Here is a 24,835-nt window from a genome sequence, read left to right on the forward strand (position 1 = left end):
TACCTTCAAGTACTCTCCCATCTCTCTGCCCTCTCTCTGCCTCATCACTGAGCCAGAGTACATGTATATGATAAATGCATTTATATCTGATAACAAGGCTCAGTTCTAGCTGTAAATTGGATGCCTTCCTGCTTTTGTAGGAATTTAACATCACTCCATTGTAAAACCACCCCTCAGGAGACAGGCACCATGGTATGGAGGGAACAGCAGGAAATATGTTTTGTTTGGGACTGTTGAATGGCATATACTTTATGGTTATGTTTTGGAGGGTGTTTTTGCTGTATCTGCTAACTGAAGTTGTGGTAACAGCAGCATGAAAAGGAAGTAGGAGATAACTAGAAGGGAGAGAACTCTCCTCTGCCACCGTGTGCTTGCTGGGGGGATGGGGCCTGGTGTTACTGCATGTGAATGTACAGTCTTCCAGTAGACTCTTTGTTCCATGACAAAAATAAGAATTTTTCTATGTTGTGGTCTGAAAATATATTTTTCTTTGGTTCTTAAGATAACAGGTTTCACACTAGGAGAACACTTACCACTTTCTGAATATGTAAGAATGTGTAATATTTGACACATCTTTTTAAAGAACATACACATCATAATGAAAATGTTTATAGCTGTATTACAGTAATACATAAACACTTCCCCTATAGTGTCTCTTTAATTTACTTAGATTTTTTCTTTAGGGAATGCCTTGTGTTCCACTTTTAATACAAAGGAAGTACATTTCTCATTTAGGATATTGAACTACTTTGTTGCTGGCTGCCACATATCAGAGTACAGCAATATACACTACTAGTTCCTTATTTTTTTCTCTTTCATAAAAACAAGTTATTCTGCTTTTTCTATTCTGTTTCTTCCATTTTTGGTGGAGCACTCAGAACTGAACAATTGGAGTAAACAAAACAAATTGTTTGAGTAAACCAAATCATAATCTATTTTTGAAACTTACTTTATCTGACAGCAGTCTCTTAACTGTGAGTACATATCTCCACAATCAGATATATGAAAACATAGTGCTACCTCCTATGTTTGGTTTCTACCTGAGTTATTCTGTCCAGCTCCTGCTTTGCTGGCTGCTCTAATAGGTGCTGGGCCATTAATTGATGCTCATTGGCATATATAGATACCTAAATAGGATATTTTTGAGTGTGTCTCCTGAATCAGTAATGAACATCTTTATTACATGGTGTGACTCTCGAGGATGGTCCTGTACAGGGCCAGGAGTTGGACTCCATGATCCTTGTGGGTCCCCTCCAACTCAGCAGATTCTGTGATTCTGTGATTACACGTTTGCACATCAGCTGATGCCTGTTTGTGTTTTAGCTTTGCCTCTGACTGCTCTGGTAGGTCTGACATGTCTTACCCTCACACAGGTCTGCAGTGTGTCACACTGACAGAGGGGAGATGACAGGGCTGTGTAGTCACAGTCTGAGTGTCCCCTGGCTTTGTCATCATTTCTATATATCTTTACTGAACGTGGGTTGAGAGCTTGGAGCAGTGCCAGCCTCGCCTGAGCAATAATAAACACGCCAGCTGGAAACTTGGTGTGAGCGACAGAGAGCTGTGTTTGTGGGACTGAATTACCCAGGGTCTCATCTGCCAAGCTTTCCTGCAAACCAGCTCCTGAGAGAGGGGAGAAGGGTGAATAAGTTAACTCCAGCATGTGCAAAACCATGAAGATTTTATGTTATGGTACAAATTACACTGTTTGTGTTACTGAGAAGCGTGGAAGGATTGGCCATTTACTCCCAGCATTTTTTCATTCCTGTTATGTTTCTCTTGCTCATGTAATGTTTCTCCTATTCCATATGCAGTAAATATGAACTCCTCATAGCATTTCTTTCATTCATCCTGATCCTGAAGCAAGATAACTAGAAAAGCTTGCTGTAAAATTTGCACATGAGTTTTATGCTAATTGTATAATCATTCTAAAATATTCATTTCTTCTTCATTTGCTGCATATATAAGAGGTGCACCTTCAGGCTTTAGTGACAGGTTTTTTCTGCTGAACTTTACAATTTTGTATTGAGCTATGATTAATAAGGTCTAAAGATTGTAATACCTAGATAAAGTGCCTTTTTTTTGTCAGTTTGAAGCTCATCAGATATATTTGTTGTGCCCTTTTCTGAGGTATGAATCTGAGTGCCACAGAGTGGCTGAACAACCTCAGTTGAGAGACTGCCTTTTCTTCTGGTTTAGACCTTTATCCATCAAAAAACCCACTCAGAGTTGTCCTGCTGAGTTTCCCATTTTTCCTTTCTCTCTGTGCAGCTGCTGCTCGTTATGAAGAGGGGGAATCTGAAGCTGAGAGCATTACTTCCTTCATGGACACATCTAATCCTCTTTACCAGCTTTATGACACAGTCAGGAGTTGCCGAAATAATCAGGGCCAGCTCATCTCTGAACCCTTTTTCCACTTGCCCTCCAAGAAAAAATATCCTGATTATTATCAGCAAATTAAAACACCGATTTCATTGCAGCAGATCAGGTAAGAAAACAGAATTACAAACTACATCTGGTATGAAACTGTTTTCTCTCCAGAGTCCTCTCCTGTGGTCAGGTTGTCATTACCTAATGCATTATGTGCACCATCTTTCCATCTGATTGCTGCTTGTTTCAACTCACTCTGCATCAGTCTTTTGATCATCTTTTATAGGTGGCTGCTGCTGGGTTTATTTTCCATGGAGTTTCATTTGTAATGGGCCTGAAAGCTGCCATATCAATAATTCTGAAGGCCACCTGTGCAGCAGAGATGAAAGCTTCTGCAACCCCCCCCTTTTTCTCTTTCCTTGACCATGATGGCTTGATTATCTCTTACTGCCACCTGTTTTAAATTAATTGTCTTCAGTAGTGTGAACTGTAGAAAGATGGTTGCAATTACATTCCTTTTGTCTAGGTCACAGTATAACTGTGGAGAATAATTATTTTCATTCATGGTGTAGCTGGTCTGGACTGAAATAAGCAGTTCACCATTTATAAATCTGTGAACCGTGAAAGGTTCATCAGCTGCCAGAGCACAGTTGTCAGATTAAAACTTTGAGTGAAGAGAAGTGAGCAAAATCTTTCTTTAGTGGGCCAAGATAGGCTGATGTGATGGATGCTCAGGGTCCTGAGTGCATTAACAGTCTTTAATGGTGGTGACCAGCCTTGGGTGGCCCAGGCCTCCTGCCCAGTGGCCACTGGGACTCCAGTCCCTGCCAGAGCTGCACCTCAGGAGTGCTGGTCCTTCATCCTGAGTTGGTGAGTGCTGAACCCTTACACTGTTCATGTGTTTGTAGTACACAGGTCTGTAAATTGTATTTATACCCTAATATGATTTGCTGGACTTGGTGTAATTGTTGACTAAGCAGTGTCTTCATTAAATCAGAAGCTAACAAAGCTGCTTTTTGTTTTCTTAATTTGTTGGAGAGTGTTTTTCATGTGCTGGGGAGCAGTTCTGGAGCTGCCACACTGGTTATCTTATGTATCAGTGGCTCTAAAGCTTTTTTTTTATGTCTTAGTACAGCTGTTGGCTTGGCAAAGAAAGTGTCTTGCCTTGAACGAAGCACAAAATGTACTTGATGAGAAAAAAAAAGGTAGAAATTGAGAAGAATCATTGAAAGTTGTCAGGAAGCTTTTTGTCTGGATGTACTTAAAAGTATTGGCTCAAATAATATATCAACAGATTTAATTGGGAGAGACTTTCCATTAAAAACATCCTTGCTATCAGTGATAGAACAAATAACTTGCACTAGAGAGGCAGCTGCACTTTTGCTTTCCTTCCAGCGTAGGCAGATTGCATCTGGCTGTGTGAGCAGTACAGAAATTCCATGCAAGTGTATGAAGAACTGCAGAGAAAAATGACTTGACTTGTTGCCTGAGAGCTTAGAAAATAAAAAAGGACAGACAGGCTTCTTAGAAATAGTGTTTGAGGCTCACAAGTTAGAGTACAGTGTTTATAGCTGTCCAGCTTCTTTCTGCAAATTCTGAAATTCAGTTGTTTCTTAAATTACCATGTAATCCTCACTTCTTGCTATACCTGAAAAGCCTTGAAGTCGTGCATATGTGCACTTAAATGATGTGCTGCAGGGAAAACTGAAGCTGGCATGGTTGCACTGCCAGTCACTGGGGATGGAGGGGGTTTTTTTGTGGTGTTGTTTTTTGGGGTTTGTGGTTTTTTTTGAGATGGACATACGAAGAGCATATCTTCTGTTCCCAGATGGGGACAGAAAAGTTGAGTGTCCTAGTGAAAAGTTGAAGGAGTTGGAGTCAAGCCTACCCTTCCTGTCTCATATCTGTTTGGCTTTGGCATCTGGCTGCCTAAGCTGTGTTTCCAGAGTGAGCTGTGAAATGTGTGGCTGCTGCAAATTTTACAGCTAGTCATATATTTCAGGGGGGCTTGTGTGTGATAAATGCAGGAAAAGACTTAAAAATAATATATGATTTCTAGAGGGAGCATGTGAGTATGTTTTGGTTTAATGAGATGTAGATTTTACCTATCCCAGCCTCACTTCAGGAGTGTTATGAACCTCAGTTGTTTGAGCTGAGTGCTGATCCCCAGCTGCTCTTCCAGGATGTGGGAGGGAATCCTGCTGCTGGTGGCTTTAGTTTTTTCCTAATTTCCTCCTGACTTACTCTTTACAGAGTCCCAGAATAGCTGAGGCTGGAAGGGAGAGCACCCAGCCCAACCCCATGGCAGGGTCACCCAGAACCACGTGCCCAATGAAGTTTTGGGTATCTCCACAGATGGAGACTCCACAGCCTCCCAGGGCAACCAGAGCCAGTGTTTGAACACCCTGACAGTAAAAACCACTTGTGTTCAGCTGAAATTTCCAGTGTTTCCATTTGGTCCCTGACCTCTTGCCCAGTCAGTGGGTGCAGCAGGGGTGAGCCTGGCTCCCCCTTCATTCCCTTCACACACTGATGAGAATTCCCTACCTTGAACAGGACAAGAAAATCCTTCTTAAAAAGCAAGGCATGGAGCTGTGGAGGCCACAACTTTCATGTGTGGTAAAAATGCCTGGTGTGGAGGTCACTTAGCAAACTTGACATTGCTGGGGAAAAGTCATTCTGAAATTAAAAATAGACATGGGAATAGTTGGGAAATGATGCAGGAGAATGTGTTCAGTACCCAGTACACAAGTGCTGGGTCCTGGCATGCTTATAGGAACTGTGCTCCTTATTAAATTTTACAGCATTAGGAAGTATGATCCCTAAGGCAAGTGGGTCAGGCTTTTTTATACCAGAGGAGGAAGGTGTGTCAGGGAGGAATTCCATGGCAGCAGCTCCCTCCTAAAACACGTGGGAGCACAGGCACTGAAGTTGGTACCTTCATTGGCACATCCTGGTGTCTTGAGCTCCAGGAAACTGGAGTTATAGATAAGGTTTAAAAATGTGCAGGGATCCAGTGTGAAACACAGTTGGGTTTGTGTGACATCTGCTGTTTGGGGCATTAAACTGCATTTTCCTAATGAATGTGCCACTTTTTGGTTAATGATCTACCACACAGGAATCTAAATGTTACATTTCCCTGCACTGGGTTGTGTTGAGGTTCTCTCAAAAATGTGAGATTTGGGGGGGCCCTTGTTGCTTTTGGATTAGTTATTAATTATTTGAGTGGAGCTTATAGTAAATGTCATCACCTGGTCAAGCATATTTTGCCATTTAATTTAACCAGCTTTAGTAGTATGGCAAAAAAAGGAGTGGAACTTACCTTGAAGTAATGGAGCTGCTACCTGGGTTAAAATCTGAAGGGTTTATAGAGAACTTCAATATTTCTGTTTGCCTAATTTATGAATGAGCCAATCAGAAAAATGTTCTGTAATGAGAAAATTATGTCTCTAATATTGAGAATACATTGCAAATTTTCACTGTATCTGAGATTTTGCAGTTCTTTCATTCCTTTTGTCACTTAATATTTGTTGAATATTGTATAATTTTTAATCTTCTGTTTGCATATCCAGTTTTCCTACCTTAACAAGTACTTTCAGTGCATATTGTACAAAAGGCCTTTACAAAATCACAGGTTCAAGTAAACAGTGTTCCCAATGTATTTATAAGACTGTCATCCTCAGCAGGACATTTGTCAAATGCCTTTTTTCATCCCACACATTCTTTGTTAATGTTTTTTTTTTCCCCTGAAGAGGCAGGACTAGCACTTCACAGTTTCTGAAGAAAAGCAAAATAAGTTACATAACTGATTTTAACCATGGTTTGAATTGTTTCAGTAGGAAATTTTTAGGCATAGTGTGTATCTAATAAGATGGATGTTTTGATTATGTGGAGAGAGCATCTCTCTCATCATCAGTTCTTTCACATATTCCACCTGGAAGGGCTGATGAGTTTCCAGCAGAACTTTTAGGGAGATGAGTACCAGCCTACTGCATTTTTTTTTTTAATTACTGTTCTGATTTTGACCAAATGAAGTGTTATGCCAGTGTTGTTCTGGGCTTAGTGGCCTTATGAAACTGTAGCCTACTTTTTAAACTGGTTTTTTTCCCGTTTCACAAATGTCATTTTGTTTAAAAGGTTATTCTCCCAAGTTTTAGTCATGCTTTCATGGTACAGTTGTATCACTGTCAATCATTTGACAGAAATTTCTCATAGTTTCTACTATATAAACTTAATTTGTATTATGTTGGCAGTGACTTTCTGTAGAACTGTGGATTTGGTTAATTTTAACCTCACTTTGCTAACTAAACTGATGTTTATAAAATGCTTTCCTTCCAAGATTGGTCAGATGGGTTGTTAAAAATTTACTGTGAAACTGCATTTCATACTCTAATTCCAGAAAAGTCACAGTAGTTGAGTTCTGCTGAGTTGGAGTGTAATTAAATCTGTTCAGAGCACTTCTGTGAATAACCTTCTTAATTAATCATCCAGTTGTTTGCTGACAGCAAGTACAGTGAAGAGGATGGTAAGGGAGGAGGTTCTTTGCAGATAGGCACAAAAGCAATCCTGTTCTGTGGTTGGAAGTTGTCAGTCCTTCCAAACCATGTGGTGTAAGTCTGGATCTTTGCTTCTGTTGTCGAGCCTTTGATGAACACAACTGTGGATGTGAGTTGGTTGCTTACAGGCAGGTGGCCTGCACCTTGTTTGGATAAACAAACGGTGATAGACACAAGCTTGGGACTAAAAGATTTTATATTAAATTTATGTTGTGGTAGTGAACCATCAAGCAGGTTCACCGTGAGCCAGGTGCTGTAAAAACCAGATTGAGTTTAATGATGTGTAACTGGTGGATGTGCCAGGCAGGCAGGTGAAGAGGGAGGTGTGGAGGAGGATGAGTGGGCTTTGGGGTTCGTGTTGTTGTAGATTAATATTTTCTGCTGCATACAGTGAAGTATTTGAAGGTTTAAAAAAAGAACTTTCAGCACTTGTACAAGGAAATACAAGAAAACATATTAAGATTTTGGCAAACAGTGCACTGATTCATGTGTTTAGCATATGAAAAATGACTTTTTGTTGTTGTTAGTCCTCTTCTGTTTTCGCATGATGTGCACTTTGCACATAGCACCAGTCAACAAACAACCAGGTTTTTTAAGAGAAGGGAAGAATTGGAGGGGGTGACATGAGAGGTGCTGGGCACTTTTGGGTCTCCCTGAGTGTGAATGGGATTAATGTAGTGTTTGTGTCTGTGCAGAGCTGACCTGGCATCGTACCCAGGCCCTCAGGTCAGGGCTGAGGGTACTGGAGTGGTCTCAGCAGGTCGTGCTTCTGCCTCATCTGTAACATCTCATCTGAGTATGAAAACAAGACTTCAGTCTCCACAACTTTCAAAATCAGTGAAAACACCCTTTAGGAGGAGATATGTTTCCCTAATATAGTTGCAATTGGAAGATGTTACTGGAGCATCAGAAAAATCCTGTTCCTGTAATTAGAGCTCTTTGGATATTGATTTGCCGTGAAAATAAAGATGTTAAAGAACTTTTTTGCACTGTGTAACCTGTGAAATAGCTGATTGGTATTTCTCTTTTGCAGAACCAAGCTGAAGAACCATGAATATGAAACTTTAGATCAGCTGGAGGCTGATCTGAATTTGATGTTTGAAAATGCCAAGCGCTACAATGTTCCCAATTCTGCCATCTATAAAAGAGTACTGAAAATGCAGCAGGTTATGCAGGTATGTGGAGTAGAACAGTCAAAAGGATATAACTTCACATGTAAATTTATTTGTCTAATGAATGTTTTTCCAAACTAATTTTTAACTAGACCTGTGCTTGCAGTACAATTTTCTTGCTTAGGGGGAAGTATGGGAATGAAGAGCATCATAAAGTGATTTTTCTTCACACCTCCTGCCTTCTGTGATTTCTGCTGGTCACTTTATTCCTTACTATGACTCTTAACCCAATTAAGCTGAGAGAAAATTGATCATGTGGGGTTTTTTTTAGGGTTTGCATTTGATGCTAAAGCACTTTAGATTTCATAAAGTGTTCCAGGTGAGTGCTGCAGTCTGAAATGGCACTGTTTTCAAATTGATTCCTCAAAAGTTGTCCTGACAGTTAGAAAGAACTATACTGCTGTTTTACGTCAGCCAACTTATATTAAATAAATCACTGGAAATATTTTGATACTGGTTTAGTCTCAAAACCTGTAGTTGTACCTGTCTTTGTGCATCTGCTCTGTTCAGATGTTTAACACTGTTCTGGAAGTGTCCAGCATGAGTTTGGCTTCAGAGATTTGGGGTTTTTTTCAGGCAAAGAAGAAGGAGCTTGCTCGGAGAGATGACATTGAGGATGGGGACAGTATGATTTCTTCTGCTACATCTGATACTGGAAGCTCAAAAAGGAAAAGGTATGTGCTCCTGTAGTTCCTGCAGGCCGTGACATCTCTGCATCTTTTATTTGCTAAAGAGAATATTGAGCCATGGTTTTTAGCATTTGTGTAAGAATTTGTAGTCCTGAAACTTAACTTCATTAAGTGTTGGCTCTAATCAATTCAAAACTATTTTCTGACTCTGTTTTCCTATTTTGGCCTATTAGTTGGTGGTTGTCAACATCACTTCAGTAAGTGGCATGGACACTGTAGTTACACTGAATTAGGTAAATTTGTCAGTGGATTTCAGGATTTTTATTTGGGCTTTTGGTAGGTTTTTTTTTTTAGCCTGGTGAGTGGAATATCTTCAGAGGTTGTTAGCACTTCCTGCTTCTATTCTACTGCTTCTCCACTATATGACTGTTTATGTAGCTTAGGTGGCAACTTTAGAATATAATCAAAGTTAAGACTATAGTTGAATACATTTTTTTTTAAGTTTAAAGTATTGCTCTGCAAATATTTTTATTTGGTGAAGTGTCCTGGCATAAACATTTTCATTTTTCATTATCTGACCTCTCCTTGAGGAGTTTTCGTCATTAATGTCAGAGGGCTGCTTCTCTCCCCCTTCTGGATTTGCACTCTTCAGTTCCTTACCCTTCAGTAAGGGCCAAAGAAGGTATTTGACAAATAGATAAACTGAGTATAATAGGTGGTTTATTTTTTGTAACACAAACCAAATTCACAGTGATTTAAAATAGACCCTTGATGGTTTATGGAAAGTATTCTTTACAGTGTTACACAGTTAATATTAATGATGCATTTCACTCCAACCAGGAGTAGTTTCTCTAGTCTGCCTCATGGTGTCATTTGAAATAAGTTCCACCTTCTGATGATATTTTTGCAATAGTAGCAACAGCCAGTGTAAAGCTGTAATTCAGGCTCTTTCTTTGGTGTTGCTTATGACCTTCAGCTTCCTGTATATTTATTTCTTTGTTTTGTAAAAGTAACAGCAGTTGTGGGGGGAGGAAGGGAATGAAACAGAGCATCAGCAAAAAGTCACCGAGGAACAATCAAGTAAGTGCAGCAATGTACACCCATGAAAAGTCTGCAGAGAGAAAATATGAATATGATTTAGGAGGTGGTAGAGTCTAGGAATGCTAGGAAGAAGAAATGTAGTGGAAAGGTAAGACAGACCACAGTACCGAGTAATCAGGAAGGAACAAATTGGAAAAATTGCTGGTTTTGTGATCTTTGGGCTCAAAGAGAAGTACTTACCTAATCAAACAAGTCACATTGCCATTGGTGTCCTTTTAACTCTGTGTTGCTTTTGATCACCTTGTGTGAGACAGTACTGAAATGCTTAAAAGAAAAAAATCTGTCAGGCCTTGTCATCTGTGAAGTAAAAGAGAAAAAAGTTGTGTTTGTAGGTAAAGGGAAATCAAAATAATGTCTGAAGAGAACCTGAAAGTGCTTTTGGTGTTGTCAGTTCAATACTGTTATCCTTTTCACTTGCTGAATGGTAGGAAGGAAAAGCAGATTGTAAATGCTGCTGATGGCAGAAGTGAAGCACTGTGGGGAATTCCAAAATGTCACTGAAAAAGGAAACTAATAACCCTTGCAAAATTCATCCCATTGGGAAAATAACAGTTGCACAGAAGAAAGTTGTTTGAATGTCCCCTTTTATGTATCAGATGCATGACTTGAATCTTGAGTTATTGGCAGACCTTTTTGTGTTCCTGCTTGGGTTTTGCTTTACCTACTTCCATGGAACTGAATGTTAAAACTTGGAAACATGTTAAAATGGGGAATTTGGCAGCATGTCTGTGTTCTGACATTGCTTATCTGCTGATGTGAACAGCTAAGCAGTATTTTACAGCAGTGACAGTAATGCAGAAAAATAATCTTTAACCTGTAGAAGATATATTTTGAATTTTGGTGAGCTTTATTGACTTCTAACTTCATTTGTCTGGGATTGACAGATATTTAAGTAATTCTTTCTACTACATTCTTGATGTCCTTTTTTTCTTTTATCTGGTACTAAAGAAGGTACAGAATTACCCTGAGAAAAATAGCTCAAGTCTATGATATTCTATATTCAGCAGAGGTAGTCGTGAAGATACTGGCTGGAGGTTTTTTCCCTGTTTGCTCTGGATCTTGAGGTCTTGGATTCAGATGCCTGCTCCTGACTGGTCTGTTTTCTCTGCAGCTGGAAAGTGCTTAAAGCCCCTTTTGGCCTTTGCACTTCTGAAAACAAGTGATTTGTTTTATTCTGTAGAACACTTAAGGTCAATGAGAGAAGAATCATAACTGAAAGTAGTTTCCTGTTCCTAGAGCCTGCTGGTTGTGATGCTGTCAGTGTTTGCAAATTCTAGTGCACTGTTTTAATGTTGAACTTACTTGTGTGCGTTTAGGTCGTTCTGGTTTGTCATCATGGTAGAGGATAATGTCATTTTGATATTAGTGCTGGAAGTGGGGAAAAGAGCCCCTGACATTTATTCTTTTCCCTCTCGTTCTTCTCCTTGACCTCACAGTAAGAAGAACATACGAAAGCAGCGGATGAAGATCCTGTACAACGCGGTTCTGGAAGCTCGAGAGCCGGGCACGGGCAGGCGGCTCTGCGACCTGTTCATGGTCAAGCCATCCAAAAAGGACTATCCAGACTATTACAAAATTATCTTGGAGCCGATGGACCTGAAGATGATAGAGCACAACATCCGCAACGACAAGTACGCGGCGGAGGAGGCCATGATTGAGGACATGAAGCTCATGTTCCGCAACGCGAGGCATTACAACGAGGAGGGCTCCCAGGTACTGCCTTGGTTCAGCTGTCACACCTCTCTGCCCCTTTGCAGACGTAGAAGTTACATTAGGAGGGTTTAGCTTTGACTGTTACTCACGTTATGTGTTGGAATCGATTACTGAACTAAAATAGAAGCTCTCGGGACTTCTGGGAAGGGGTGTCCTAGAAAGAAGCCGGCTTTGTTTTCATGGGTGTGGAGGGTGCAGGAGGTCAGACTAGAAGACCTGACTTGTTTACCCCAGCAAAATGGGTCTGAAAGGACTATCTTTTTCATTTGCAAATATATTGTAGGCTGTGTCTGTACTGTGATGTTTCTCAGGCAGCAAGCATGATGTTGTGGGACAGGGTGGTAGTAGGGAGTGTAAGGAAAACCTGCTGCTGTTCCTAATGAGGAACATGAGCTGCTACTGTACAGGACTTTATGATGAGGTTGCATTCACTGGAATTCGATTTGAAGACCCAGGGCGATTGTGCTGGTCCTTTGTATCTTGATGGAATCACAGTAGTTCAAGAGGTCTTTGATTGCTCTTGGGTTTGATGAGGAAGTTTGTAGGACAACGCCACCCTGCCATTTTGTAGTCTTTGGAGTAGAAATGCAACTTAATTGGATAATTTATTCAAGAATTTTAGCTCCCTGATTTAGATGGTGTTCATCAGTTCTGCTTACCTATGTAAGTCAGTTAAAAAGAAGGGCTTATTTCTCAAAAGTACACCTTGAATAAAACACTCAGTTTTGCTTTCAGCTTTTCCAGACTAACATTTAAATGTTTCTTGGGGGCTAGTTCTAAACTAGTCTAAACACAGTACGCCTTGTTTTGGTTGGTTTTTGATTACTTTACTGATTAATAGGTGTACAATGATGCCCATATGCTGGAAAAGATCCTTAAAGAAAAAAGGAAAGAGCTGGGACCCTTGGCTGAAGACGATGATGTGGCATCCCCTAAACTAAAGCTAAGTAAGAAAACCTTGTGCACTGCTTTGTCTCATTTCAACACTTACAAAACAACACAGATGAACAGATCTTCCTTTTAGAATAAACATGTGCTGCACATGCAAAGAAGTTGTATTTTCAAAGTTATGACAGCAGTGGTATGTTTACATGCATATAAAATAGAATTAAGTTGTTGCATGCAGTGTTTTCTGAGGAATGGTTGGAAAGAGTGGGATTTAATCACATGGTGTTATCCAGATGTTAGGTGGTGCATTATGTGCTCAGTCACACTTCATCAGCACACAGAATGTGAGCCAGGGATGGCTCACAAGTAAGGTGCTTCTCAAAGTCAGGAAAGCTCTTAATTTCCCTAGTTAAATGTCTGGGATTTCCACAAAATGATAAAAAAAGGTGAGCTTTATTTGGAAAGTTATTGAAAGCCATGAAAAACAAGGAATTGAAATTTCCTGTGTCTGTTCCTGGAGCTGTTGCCCTTAATAATGAGATTTGCTACTGCTCAAATCTTAGGTTCCTTTAATATGTGTTCAGAATTTAGCAAACTGAGAAGGGTAGAATTGCACAGAAAGGCTTAAAGAAAGTAACTGCACACAGTCCTCTTAAAATTTAATTGTGCAGCTCTAAAGTAAGGTACAAGTATAGAGGACTCACAGGCAGAGTCTGTGCAGTGCAGTAAGAGATCCTGAATTAATCAAAAAGCTAATCTGATTGATATTCCCATGGGAGGCCTTATTTTACATTTTACCTACAATAATCCTCTCTGATTTGGCATAAACATGCCATGAAGGAATCTGATAATATTTAGAATACCTAATTTTAGTGATAGCAAAACCCCTGTGATGACTGGATTTTTAACATCTGTAGAGAGAAATTCATGTAGGGTTGGTAAGACCAAACTTGAATTTAGAGGAGTTTGTTAATGACATTAGGTAGAAAAAGATGTTTTCCATGCTTCTGTCTGAAGAGGCCTTTGCCAGGTAGACCACATATGGGGTGGGTGACATATGATTCTGTGTTTGAGAAAAATAACATTTTAGAAAAACTATTAATGCCGTTGCTCATACCATGAAGTGATTCTTCAAGAAGCGATACTCCAACGGAAGGAAGATGCACAAAGAAGTGTCCAGGTTCTCAGTTCTGTAATTTTATTTTATTTTTAATTTCTATTTGTCATCCTAGGTAGAAAAAGTGGCATTTCTCCCAAAAAATCGAAATACATGACTCCCATGCAGCAGAAGCTGAACGAGGTGTACGAGGCCGTGAAGAACTACACGGACAAGCGCGGCCGGCGGCTCAGCGCCATCTTCCTGAGGCTGCCGTCCCGCTCCGAGCTCCCAGACTATTATGTGACCATCAAAAAGCCCGTGGACATGGAAAAGATCAGGAGCCACATGATGGCAAATAAGTACCAGGATATCGACTCCATGGTAGAGGACTTTGTGATGATGTTCAACAACGCCTGCACGTACAACGAGCCGGAGTCTTTGATTTATAAAGATGCCCTGGTCCTGCACAAAGTTTTGCTTGAAACTCGGAGGGAAATAGAAGGAGATGAGGATTCTCATGTGCCCAATGTCACTTTGCTAATTCAAGAACTCATCCACAACCTTTTTGTATCTGTTATGAGCCACCAGGATGATGAGGGCAGATGCTACAGCGACTCCTTAGCTGAGATTCCTGCTGTTGATCCCAACTTCCCAAATAAACCTCCTCTGACTTTTGATATTATCCGAAAAAATGTTGAAAATAATCGCTATAGGAGATTGGATTTGTTCCAGGAGAATATGTTTGAGGTACTGGAGAGGGCAAGGAGAATGAATAGGTGAGCAAACCCTTATTTTTTGGATATCCTTTATCACATGAGTTTTGCATGTTAATGTTAGACAAAGGCTGAAGTTTTTTCGAAGTGTTCACTTTCTTTGATATGAGTGTTTGGAAAAGTAAATCTCAGAAGTTCTATCAGATCTTCAGTGGAACATTTGCTTTCATTTAAAAACAAGGAAAAAGTTAGGTTTCTGCCATGAGATAATTTTGTCACTAGTCTTCTGAAGGAACACCTCATGAAAACCAGGTTCCTGTTAACTTTGAGACTGAAAAAAAATGAGGAAGAGGAGCTGTTTGTTCACTGACTGCTTGACTAGTTAATTATTCTTTTGGAGCAATCACACTTAGATGAGCTATGGTAAAACTGCAAAAAGATTGTTGAGGTCCAGTGACAAGTAGTCTTGGTTGCAAGATTTGATTTTCCTGGCATTTCAGGGCTGGTGTTTACAAAAGTACTGGTTTGGGTCAACTATAATAAAAACTGACAGTAGAGTAGCAGGTGATGCTTGACTTGTCAACCTCTGCTGCTGCTTATTATGAGTAAACACAGAAACCTGTTGGTAGAGTGAAGCTTTAGATTGATCACTAAGTGTGGCAATTGATGGGAGTGTTTAGAATCCTGTTTGACTCTGGCTAAACTGTTTTTGCCCTGTTTTACATGTTTTTGTACAGGACTGATTCGGAGATTTATGAGGATGCAGTTGAACTTCAGCAGTTCTTTATTAAAATTCGAGATGAACTGTGTAAGAATGGAGAGATTCTTCTGTCACCTGCTCTCAGCTATACCACCAAGCATCTTCACAACGATGTAGAAAAGGAAAAGAAGGAAAAGCTGCCCAAAGAAATAGAGGAGGATAAGCTCAAAAGGGAGGAGGAGAAGAGAGGTAGCTACTTCCTTTTCAATAATTTTAATATATTAATTGAAAAATACATCTGTGCCTATGGTGTGAGCTCTGCTGTTGCTGCAGCTTTGCCTGCTGAAGGAACCTCAATAGTCTGGTTGTCCACCAAGGATAAGAGATTTGTTCTGATTCTTATCAGCCAAAAAAAAGAGATGTAGGTAGATACTAACTCCATGTAAACTCTTTAATCAGAATGCATTGGGGTGCCTGTATTCTTATTTCAAGGATAGTATAAAACAATAGGTTTTACTTTAGCTTTCTGCTGACAATCAACTTAGCACTGATGGTTCCAGCTGACCTTTTGGCTGTTTCCTTTTTGACAAATACTGGTTTCTTGCTGTGCTGCTGATGTTGTCTATGATCATGCTTTTAACACTGCTAAAGAAGTGATATTTAAGCAAGCCTTTTGTGTATTTACTTGACTGCTGTGAGGGTGAAGATGAATGGGCTTGGCACTGTTTTGTAGGGCAAGACACCTACTGCAAAGGTCCTTTGTATTCCACAGTTCCTGCCTGTTCCTGTGGAGCATATCTAAGGGAATGAGTAAAGCTCTCCTGTTACCCCTCTCTACAGATGGCAGCATAGCTGTTAGCTCTTTGTCCTTGAATTATCCTTCTAACATGGTTCACCTTCCCACATAACACCGATGTCACCTCTGGCTGCTCCAGCCTCAGGGTGAGGGCCTCCACATGGGCACTCCTGGCTAATGTGGAAACGTGGCAGTACTAACAACTGTTCTTCCCTTCTTGAAACAAGAAGCTGAAAAGAGTGAAGATTCCTCTGGCTCAGCTGGGCTGTCAAGTTTGCATCGGACCTACAGCCAGGACTGCAGCTTCAAGAACAGCATGTACCACGTGGGGGATTATGTGTATGTGGAGCCTGCAGAGGCCAACCTGCAACCCCACATCGTCTGCATCGAGCGGCTCTGGGAGGATTCAGCTGGTAAGGGTGTCTTTGCTGGGGGAAAACAGCGTGGTGAAACTTCTTAGTACTATTAGTATTTAAGTACTTATACTTAGTACTACTAAGCTTCCCATTTGATTTTTTTTTTTTTTCCCCCTGTGTAGATGTTATTTATTTTGCTTGCAGGACTATGTGTGCACTCACACGGGGTGTGAGTATTTTTCTTGTTTCCGAGTTGCTTTTTTCTGAAGGATATTACAAATGGAAAACTCTTGGATCAGCACATGCTTTTTTTTTGGTGTTCGTTTCTACCTACCCTCAAATTATAAGCATCCCAGAGATGGTATTCTGAGTGGGATGGACTTTTTGTAATGATCCATGCCTCTTCAAATAATCAGGTGATTGTTGTGTAGACTTTGAAGCCATTTGAAGGCCTGAAAGTCAAGATTTATAAATAAGAACTAATTCCTCCTTTATTTTTCTGAGTCAGATTTTACTGGGTTGAAAACAATTGGCAGACTTTTCAAGCAACAGGCTTTCCTTTCCTGAAAATTTATAAAATATTGTCCTGTTCCAAAGCAGAGAGCTCTCAATATAAATGACTACATGGCTATTTGATTAATTGATCAAGCTATGATTGTTCTTTCTTGCTCATACACTAGAGAATGTGATTTTACATTTTTTTTTCTTTCTATCTCCCTTCTCTTTTTTTGTTCTTGTCTGTTTTAAAGGAGAGAAGTGGCTCTATGGCTGTTGGTTTTACCGACCAAATGAAACGTTCCATCTTGCAACAAGAAAATTCCTGGAGAAAGAAGTTTTTAAAAGTGACTATTACAATAAAGTTCCCGTTAGCAAAATTTTAGGCAAATGCGTGGTCATGTTTGTCAAGGTGAGAGACTGTTCAGACTAATTTATTTAAGCAAATAATATGTTCTCTGCTGTTTTGCTGTAGGGCTATGGGCACTTTGACATAGAGACATTCTGTTAATACTTAAATAAAATAGGATTTGCTCCTGTAGGCTGTTTGTATTTTTCCTTTGCTTCATGAGATATGTAGTTTAGCCAGGTGATGTTGTTTCCCTGAGCTGGTTGGTTTGTAGAACCATATGTTTATGATCACCTCCAGCTTGGTGATCGTGTCCTCTTTTCAAGTCAAAGCTCAGAAATCTTGTAAAGGTGGTTTCAGGCTCCAGATCTTGTACTTGTTCATGCACCAATTTGGTAAATAAATAAACCCCAACTATTCCTACATGCCAATCGGTACTGAATTTAGCTTCTTCTCTAAGGATGGAATTTCTTGTTATTTTTAATAAAACTTGGATGTCAAACTGGGAAGAAAAGAACTCAGCAGAAAGGCTGCTGATAGAAGCATAAAAAAACCCCAGGAAACATGAGGGAGAGTTCACTGTGTGTCTGTGGGGGCGTGGGCATCGCTGAAATATTTCATATTTTTTCTTCAATGTGCAGGAATACTTTAAATTGTGCCCTGAAAACTTCAGAGATGAGGATGTCTATGTGTGCGAGTCCCGCTACTCTGCAAAGACAAAGTCTTTTAAAAAGATCAAACTGTGGACTATGCCTGTGAGCTCTGTCAGATTTGTCCCTCGAGATGTGCCCCTGCCTGTGGTCCGTGTTGCTTCTGTGTTTGCTAATCCAGACAAAGTAGATGAGGAGAAACACAGTGAAACACTGGAGGACAGTAAGGTGGGAGAAAGTATCATTCATCTCGAAAAGGTGCGTAAGATAATGAAGAGGGACATTGATTGTGTTTGCCGAATAAAGAATGACAAAATATTGTTATTTGGGTTTCACAACATCCAAACATAGTCACATAAACATCATGTTTCTGTTATAAATCATGTTATACACATTTGTAAATAGATACAAACAAAATATTAATAGACTAAACAGAAAATAAACTCTACGTGTTTGTTAGATTTGACAGCCTCTTTCCTGTGATCATGTAAAGATCTTGGTCTGGTTTTTTTACTGCTTCAGAAAATTACACTTTTACTGTAAAGCTTGTCTTAAGCATAAAGAAGCTGTAGAACTAAAAGTCTAATTTTGGTTCATGGCAGTGCTGAAATGCTTTATTATGTAGCATTTCAGTAAAATAGTCAATAGCTAGGCAGCAGCAAATAATACATAATATTCTGTTGTCTGTGACCTCTTTGTGCTTGATAACTAAGTAGTGTATTGTCAAAATGCTTAAGAATATTTCTGTCCAACATAGTGGATAAAATGGTTTATTTATTGTACTTAGAGTAATAAAACAAATAAATTTAAGGAAAGGTATTAAAATCAATTCAGTTGAATTAATTTTATCTGAAATAAATTTAGAGCCATGAAAAAATAAGAGAATCATAAAATAAATACACTTTAGATTGAGTTCTCTAACAGAACCTGAGTACACAATACCCAGCACACACATTGTCAGCTTTAATTAGACATTTAGTGTGTATTATTATATTTATTCACATCATGAGAAAAGATACTTCTGCTGAGAGAATGAAATCTCACAGAGTCTTTTCCTTCCATGCCTTGGGTAGACAGCTTTCATTGGCTTTCTGAAATCCCAGTCTGAAAGATCAAATGAGGCACAATGTGAGTTGTTCCTAAAAAGTAGGAAATTAAATGGGGCAAATGGTGTGAATTTGCAGGCAATACATGGAGTGTTCTTATTATTCCATATGAGAGTTTAGTCATTACATTTCTATGTGTTTTATCTTGGCCATAAACTCAATTCTTACTCCTTATGCACCTTACTGTGCTTTAAAGCATCAAAGAAAGCTGACAGGGCTTGGCTTGGCCAGGTAACTTCGAAGCACTAGAACAAAAAAGACCTGTAAGTTACTGTTCTGGCAAAATTAGAGCTTTGTTAAACAGGAAGGGTTGTGACAGAGATGGAGAGTGTCTTTGGCTTTGAAATTGCATTTTTATATTTGAAGGCTTTTGCATGTACAGCTCTGTTTACATACTGTTGTTAACATAAAGACAGAGCAAAGCCTTTTACGAGCACATGGCACCTGTTTATTAATGTTTGGTTTTCCTCCTTCTGCAAGTTCCTAAATGCTTATTCTTCTGCAGGAGAAAGAAGATGTTCCAGTAGAAATGTCCAATGGAGAGCCTGGTTGCCATTACTTTGAGCAGCTCTGCTACAATGATATGTGGCTTAAGGTTGGGGACTGTGTCTTCATCAAATCCCACGGGCTGGTGCGGCCCCGAGTGGGAAGGTGGGTGCAGCTTCTTATTTGCAGTTTGTGGCTATAAAAACAACTTGGACCAAAGACAGGCTGGTTGCAAAAGGTGTAAAAGAGGATGGGGGAAAAAAATCTTGTGAGTGAAGTGTTATAAACTCTTAATAGACTGAGGTGGAAGTTTAGCTGCCTAATAAAAACCTGGTACAGTTGTACAGGTGGAATAGGCTGTTTGGTACCCATTTTCCACTGCCAGTCTTCCTGAACAACCCAGTTCTGTCTCATTTGGGAGGAATGGCCTTTCATTTATGTCACTGCTTTGGTTTCTTTCCAGGATTGAAAAGATGTGGGTGCGAGATGGAGCTGCATATTTCTTTGGTCCAATCTTCATACATCCTGAGGAAACTGAACATGAACCAACCAAGATGTTCTACAAGAAGGAAGTGTTTTTGAGTAACTTGGAGGAGACCTGTCCAATGACTTGCATTTTGGGTAATTATTAGCAACTTTAAATCCAATGGACACTCCCTTTCCTACACAATCTGAAGTGATTGATAGCTATGCATAGGCTTGATTCCAAATAGGTTTTGTCATATTGAGGGAGAGAGGGATGAGAGATTATTCAGTGGGTTCCTGATACACATTCCTGTCTTAGGAACCTCTGGTGAGAATGTTCACTTTAAGAAAGCTTTCTCACAATAAGGGAATTACATGTATGATAACCAAGTGAACATTGTCTGCAGCCAGAGAACAGAAAACTTCATTATTCTTGCTTATTAATGTGATTATTCCGGTACATATTACCTGGAAAGTTGAAAGGAGGAGCAGGAGGTTGAAATTTGGTTTGTTGGAAAAGGTGATGGTGTTTTGGAGTTCTGATACTGTGATAAATACACTGACAGACCATTGGGGTTTGCTATTTTGTGGGTTTCCTAGAGCTTTAAAAAAATCCAAAAGCTGCATGAAGTTGCTGGAGGTTTCTTGTGAGTGGCATTATTTGATTAAAACGTCCATTGGTGTATTTTCCGTAGTTGCACCAAATACCAGGAATCTTCCAGACTTATGAGACAGGCAAAAAACTGGAGTTCCCACCCTTTTTACGGAAAGTCTGCGAGTGTGGCTGCCTTCTTACCCAGCTCTTTCATTTCTGCAGGAAAGTGTGTCGTTCTGTCATTCAAAGACTTCCTCTCCTGCAGACCAACAGAAATCTCCGAAAACGATGTTTTTCTTTGCGAGAGCCGCTACAACGAGAGCGACAAACAGATGAAGAAATTCAAAGGGCTGAAGAGGTTTTCACTCTCTGCGAAAGTTGTAGATGATGAGATATACTATTTTAGGTAAAAATGTGGTGGGAGTGAGGGGGTCACCTGGGCACCCTTCTGGGTTGTGGTGGACTGACTCTGCTTGGCAGCTCAGCTTCCCCCCCAGCCACTCGCTCGCTTCCCCACAGTGAACGGGGGAGAGAATCTGAAGGGCCAAAGGAGGAAAAACTCCTGGGTCAAGTTAAAGGCAGTTTGATAAGTGAAGCAAAGCTACATGCACAAACAAAGCAGCAAAATAAGGAATTAACTCCCTACTTTCCATTGGCAGGCAGATGTTTAGCTGTTTCCTGGAAAGCAGGGCCTCAGCATTTGTAGTGGTTGCTTGGAAAGACAAACACCATAGTCCTGATTGTGCCCCCATCCTCTTCCTTCCCCACAGTGTTAATGCCTGAGCACAATGTCCTATGATATGGAATATCCCTTTTGGTCAGTTTGGCTCCCAGGTGTGTCCCCTCCCAGATTATTGCCCACCCTCAGCCTGCTGAGGGGCAGAGTGAGAAAAGGCGAAGGCCTTTTGTTGGCCTGATGTGCCAACACTGTTCAGCAGTAATTACAATGTGATATGTTATCAACACTGTCATCTCACAAGTGCAAAACACAGCCCCCTACGGGCTGATATGCAGAGAATTAACCCCATCCCAGCCTCACCCAGGACAGAAACAGAAGTTACAGTTGTAGGAGAGTAGTTTTGACTAATCACAGTCTTGGGAAGAAGTCCAGGTAACATCAGTCTTTTCATGGTCTTAATACCACTAGATGTTTTCTTCTCCTGACTTCAGGAAAAGTCATTACATTATTGGATTCATAAATTCTCTTGGATGCTATTAAAATACTTAAGTTCTCATTAGGGGTAACAAATAGCTTTCCAGTTGGTGAATATTCATATTAATAAAAATATTAAATTCTAAGTTGAGTAAAATGAAGAATCTGAGGAAGATGTGATGTTAACTGCCTTCTGTTGCTGAAATTAAGTACTTGCTGCATTGAAATCCGCTTCTAAATCATAGAAAAAATAAAATAAATCCTTCTAACTAGTGACTGAAATAAAACACCATAGACACAGAGTGATTTCTGCTCAGGGTTCTGAAAGGAAGCACAGGCACATCTCAAGTCACCACTGTTTCCATTTTGTTCAGTGATAAATGAAGAAAAGTTGGTTTTCTCCTCAAAAATATGTGCTTTCTCCTGTGAAGTCTGAGTTTGTTCTCAGCTGCTTTTTTGTCTTCTTCCTCCACCTTCCAGAAAACCCATAGTTCCTCAGAAGGAACCATCTCCTCTACTGGAAAAGAAGATTCAGCAGCTGGAAGCAAAATTTGCTGAGTTGGAAGGAGGTGATGAGGACATGGAGGAGATGGGAGAAGAGGAAGGTGATATGACTGAAACACCTTCCATGCCTCAGCTTCAGGCCCCATTAGCCAGTGACTTGGATATAATGCCTTATACTCCTCCACAGGTAAGGATTTTCCTTGAGGAAACTTTAAACCTTTACATCCCACATTTTTTTTCCCAATCCAGATAAAGAAAGAAACAGAAACATTTTATCATATACACAGAAAGGATTCATACTTTGGTTTATGAGCTCTGGAATAGATTACCCAGAACAGCTTTGGTATATCCCATATGATATCCAGGTGATAATATTGAAGTCCATTAAAATATATTTAAAGGAAATCATTCAGTTGAGGAAAACCTAGGGTATACTTTCATATGACATGTTGATGTTATTTTGAATTAGTAGCTTTTCTATGACAGAAGTATCAGACCTTTATATTAAATATAAAGTTGGAATGTAAGGGTTTAATTGTAATTCTCAGTTTACCTAATGCCCATTTTTCAGCTTTTCCTTAAATTTTGAAAAAAGCTAGTATTTCGAGTGTTGTGGTTTTGCTGCATTTTTAGAAGATGCTGTGCATCATCCTCAAATGAAAAAAAAATATCACTTTTTCGGTGTTGAGTTGCCATTCTTGCTTGGATAATGGATAGGAAGTCCAAGAGGAATTGTGTGTGGTTGTACAGCACTTGAATGCATCGTTACTGCTGCTTAGACAGGGACTTGAGATCCCCTTCCCTCTCTTGCTGTGTTTCTTACACAAGTCCTGAAATTTGTGTAGTGAGTATTAAAGCAGAGGGGGAACTGCTTTAACTGGAAATTCACCTAAACAAAAACAATGGATTAAACCCTTTGTCTGTCTCGACACACTCCCACATCCAAGCTAATGCCAGCATTAAAGAGGCTATGGGATTGACCTGCTGGAGCAGGAGTTTCAGACACTTTTGTAACCAACAATATGGATTTCTTCTGGATTACATTAACTGTGACAACCTCATTGGCAGCAGAAGAATGGCTGTGACCCTGGGACAGAAATACCTGTCCTTGGATGAAGTGAAGAAGAGTTGCTGAAGTTGAAAGCTTTTGCTTGGTTTGAGAGGGATGTTTTGCCATGTGGGCAGATCACCAAATGCACTTTCCAGTGCAAGGCTGCTGTTGTTTTAATGTGCTGAATTTCATAAGCATCATGAGAACTCTTGCTGAACATTGCAAATAGAAGTGGAATTTTATTTAACAACTATTAAACCCCAGAACTTTTAAACTTTTTTTTTTCTTCTGCTAGCAAAGAAACTCTTACAACACCTAAGGATAAGAGGAGTCAAGACAAGTGAATATGTGGTATTGTGGGGCTTGACAGATAGATGGGTGATACTCTCCTGCTGCAGTTTGCTGTGAATTGAGTCAAACCTAAAAAAGAAAAAGATGGGCAGGTTCATTCTTTGCTTTAGCAATATGGCTGAGAAAAGGCATAAAAGGGGGTCCTGGTTCATGTCCTCTTTTAACATATCTGAAAGTGAATGTGCAGGTGTCTGACTCAAGTGGAAAGGACTCTGTTCATTTAAAAATGGGTGCACTGGAGATGTAAAAGAACAGAGAATACAAGAACAAAATTTGGAACTTTTCTCAAAGTCCTGTTTGTCCCTGCAGACTGATGGGGAGGCTTTTATATTAAATTACTGTTACTGGAACTGCTGCAAGCAATATAAAAGCTAAAACAGCTGATAAACTCATAGCTCTCTATTTGCAGATGTATAAGAGGCCAAATATACATGATCAGATTTCCCTATTTTTGATTTGAGAACTCTCCATCTGCCCGTGTGGGCTTGTCTGAGAAGCCAGGATGGAATTGTATGTGCCCTGTGTGTCATCCCAGAACCTGCATCGAGTTTTCTTCACTTCCTCCAGACAAGTGCTGTCTTTGGGTTCAGAATGAAACCTTGAAGGGTGCATTGCTATTTCAAAGTTAATACAGTGAAGTTTGGAATCACACACAAGTGGGCCTCAGTTTATCCAGTGCCTGGCTTAAATTGATGAGCAAGACTTATTAATCATCTTGGTATCACTTTGAAGCTTTGTTTTTAGCTGAGAGAAGAGTTGAAGTGTGGGGACAAAGTGGCAGGCAGGAGTAGTAACATGGTCAGGATTTCAGGAGAGGAAGAAGACAGTTGAATATTTTTTTTTTTATTTTTTTTCCCCCACCAGATGTTTGGAAACAATTACACTTTTCAAGATGTGACAAATTTGTAATTTGGGGTATGAGAAAGGCCTTCTGATGGTTTTGTTACGATGATATGTTTATGGGCCTTATCAGTCAGATTGTGGGTGAATTATGGTCTCCTGTGACAAATACAGGTGGAAGGAGCCTTCAAAAAGGGGGTTCCACCTGTGGTATCTCAGTGGTTCTCAGAGTAGGTTAATTTTTTTGAGGGCTGGAAACATCAAAGAGCTCTCACCAGGAACATCCATGGTGGGAAAAGCAAAGGAACATTAGTTTTGTTACTCATCAGCATAAGAATATGATGTGAACCTGTTGTGTTCAGCATGGTGATCAGCAAAGCTGGGCTCCGGGTTTTTCAGGGAGAAATGGCTCTTTATGTAATGATGTAATGAGAGGTGAACACTTGAGAGAAAGGAAAGTCTGGCAGGAAAATTAAGGAACATTTATAAGGTGGAACCAGGGAGAGCAAGGATTGCAAAGGCCAAGGAGGAAGTGGGGAAGCACTTTCCTAAAATATGCAATGGCAAATAAAACGTTTTACCTTGTGTTGGCAACGTCTCTGAACAGCAAAATGGATGAAATCTGTGACATAACACAGTTACTTTTGTTCTCTTCTGGCCTTCTCTCTTGTACTCTTGTGGTCATAACTGCTTTTTC

The 24,835-nt window shown here is 39.9% G+C and overlaps 1 protein-coding gene across 11 annotated transcripts in view; it reads left to right on the forward strand.

Annotated features, from left to right (window-relative positions):
- Positions 1-24,835, forward strand: part of PBRM1 (polybromo 1) — a 55,640-nt gene that overhangs the window by 15,252 nt on the left and 15,553 nt on the right. For all 11 annotated transcript variants that reach the window (XM_027640239.1, XM_027640230.1, XM_027640231.1 and 8 more), the window contains 14 exons: positions 2,272-2,488; positions 7,960-8,101; positions 8,675-8,772; positions 11,265-11,541; positions 12,383-12,488; positions 13,662-14,304; positions 14,979-15,190; positions 15,965-16,150; positions 16,843-17,000; positions 17,579-17,845; positions 19,199-19,344; positions 19,643-19,800; positions 20,462-20,645; positions 21,873-22,083. In XM_027640239.1, coding sequence (XP_027496040.1) covers positions 2,272-2,488; positions 7,960-8,101; positions 8,675-8,772; positions 11,265-11,541; positions 12,383-12,488; positions 13,662-14,304; positions 14,979-15,190; positions 15,965-16,150; positions 16,843-17,000; positions 17,579-17,845; positions 19,199-19,344; positions 19,643-19,800; positions 20,462-20,645; positions 21,873-22,083 — 3,005 coding nt within the window. The remainder of the gene's footprint in view (positions 1-2,271; positions 2,489-7,959; positions 8,102-8,674; positions 8,773-11,264; positions 11,542-12,382; positions 12,489-13,661; positions 14,305-14,978; positions 15,191-15,964; positions 16,151-16,842; positions 17,001-17,578; positions 17,846-19,198; positions 19,345-19,642; positions 19,801-20,461; positions 20,646-21,872; positions 22,084-24,835) is intronic.

Source organism: Corapipo altera, unplaced genomic scaffold (genome assembly GCF_003945725.1).
Source record: "Corapipo altera isolate COAL_440 unplaced genomic scaffold, ASM394572v1 55, whole genome shotgun sequence".
NCBI classification, from domain to species: domain Eukaryota; kingdom Metazoa; phylum Chordata; class Aves; order Passeriformes; family Pipridae; genus Corapipo; species Corapipo altera.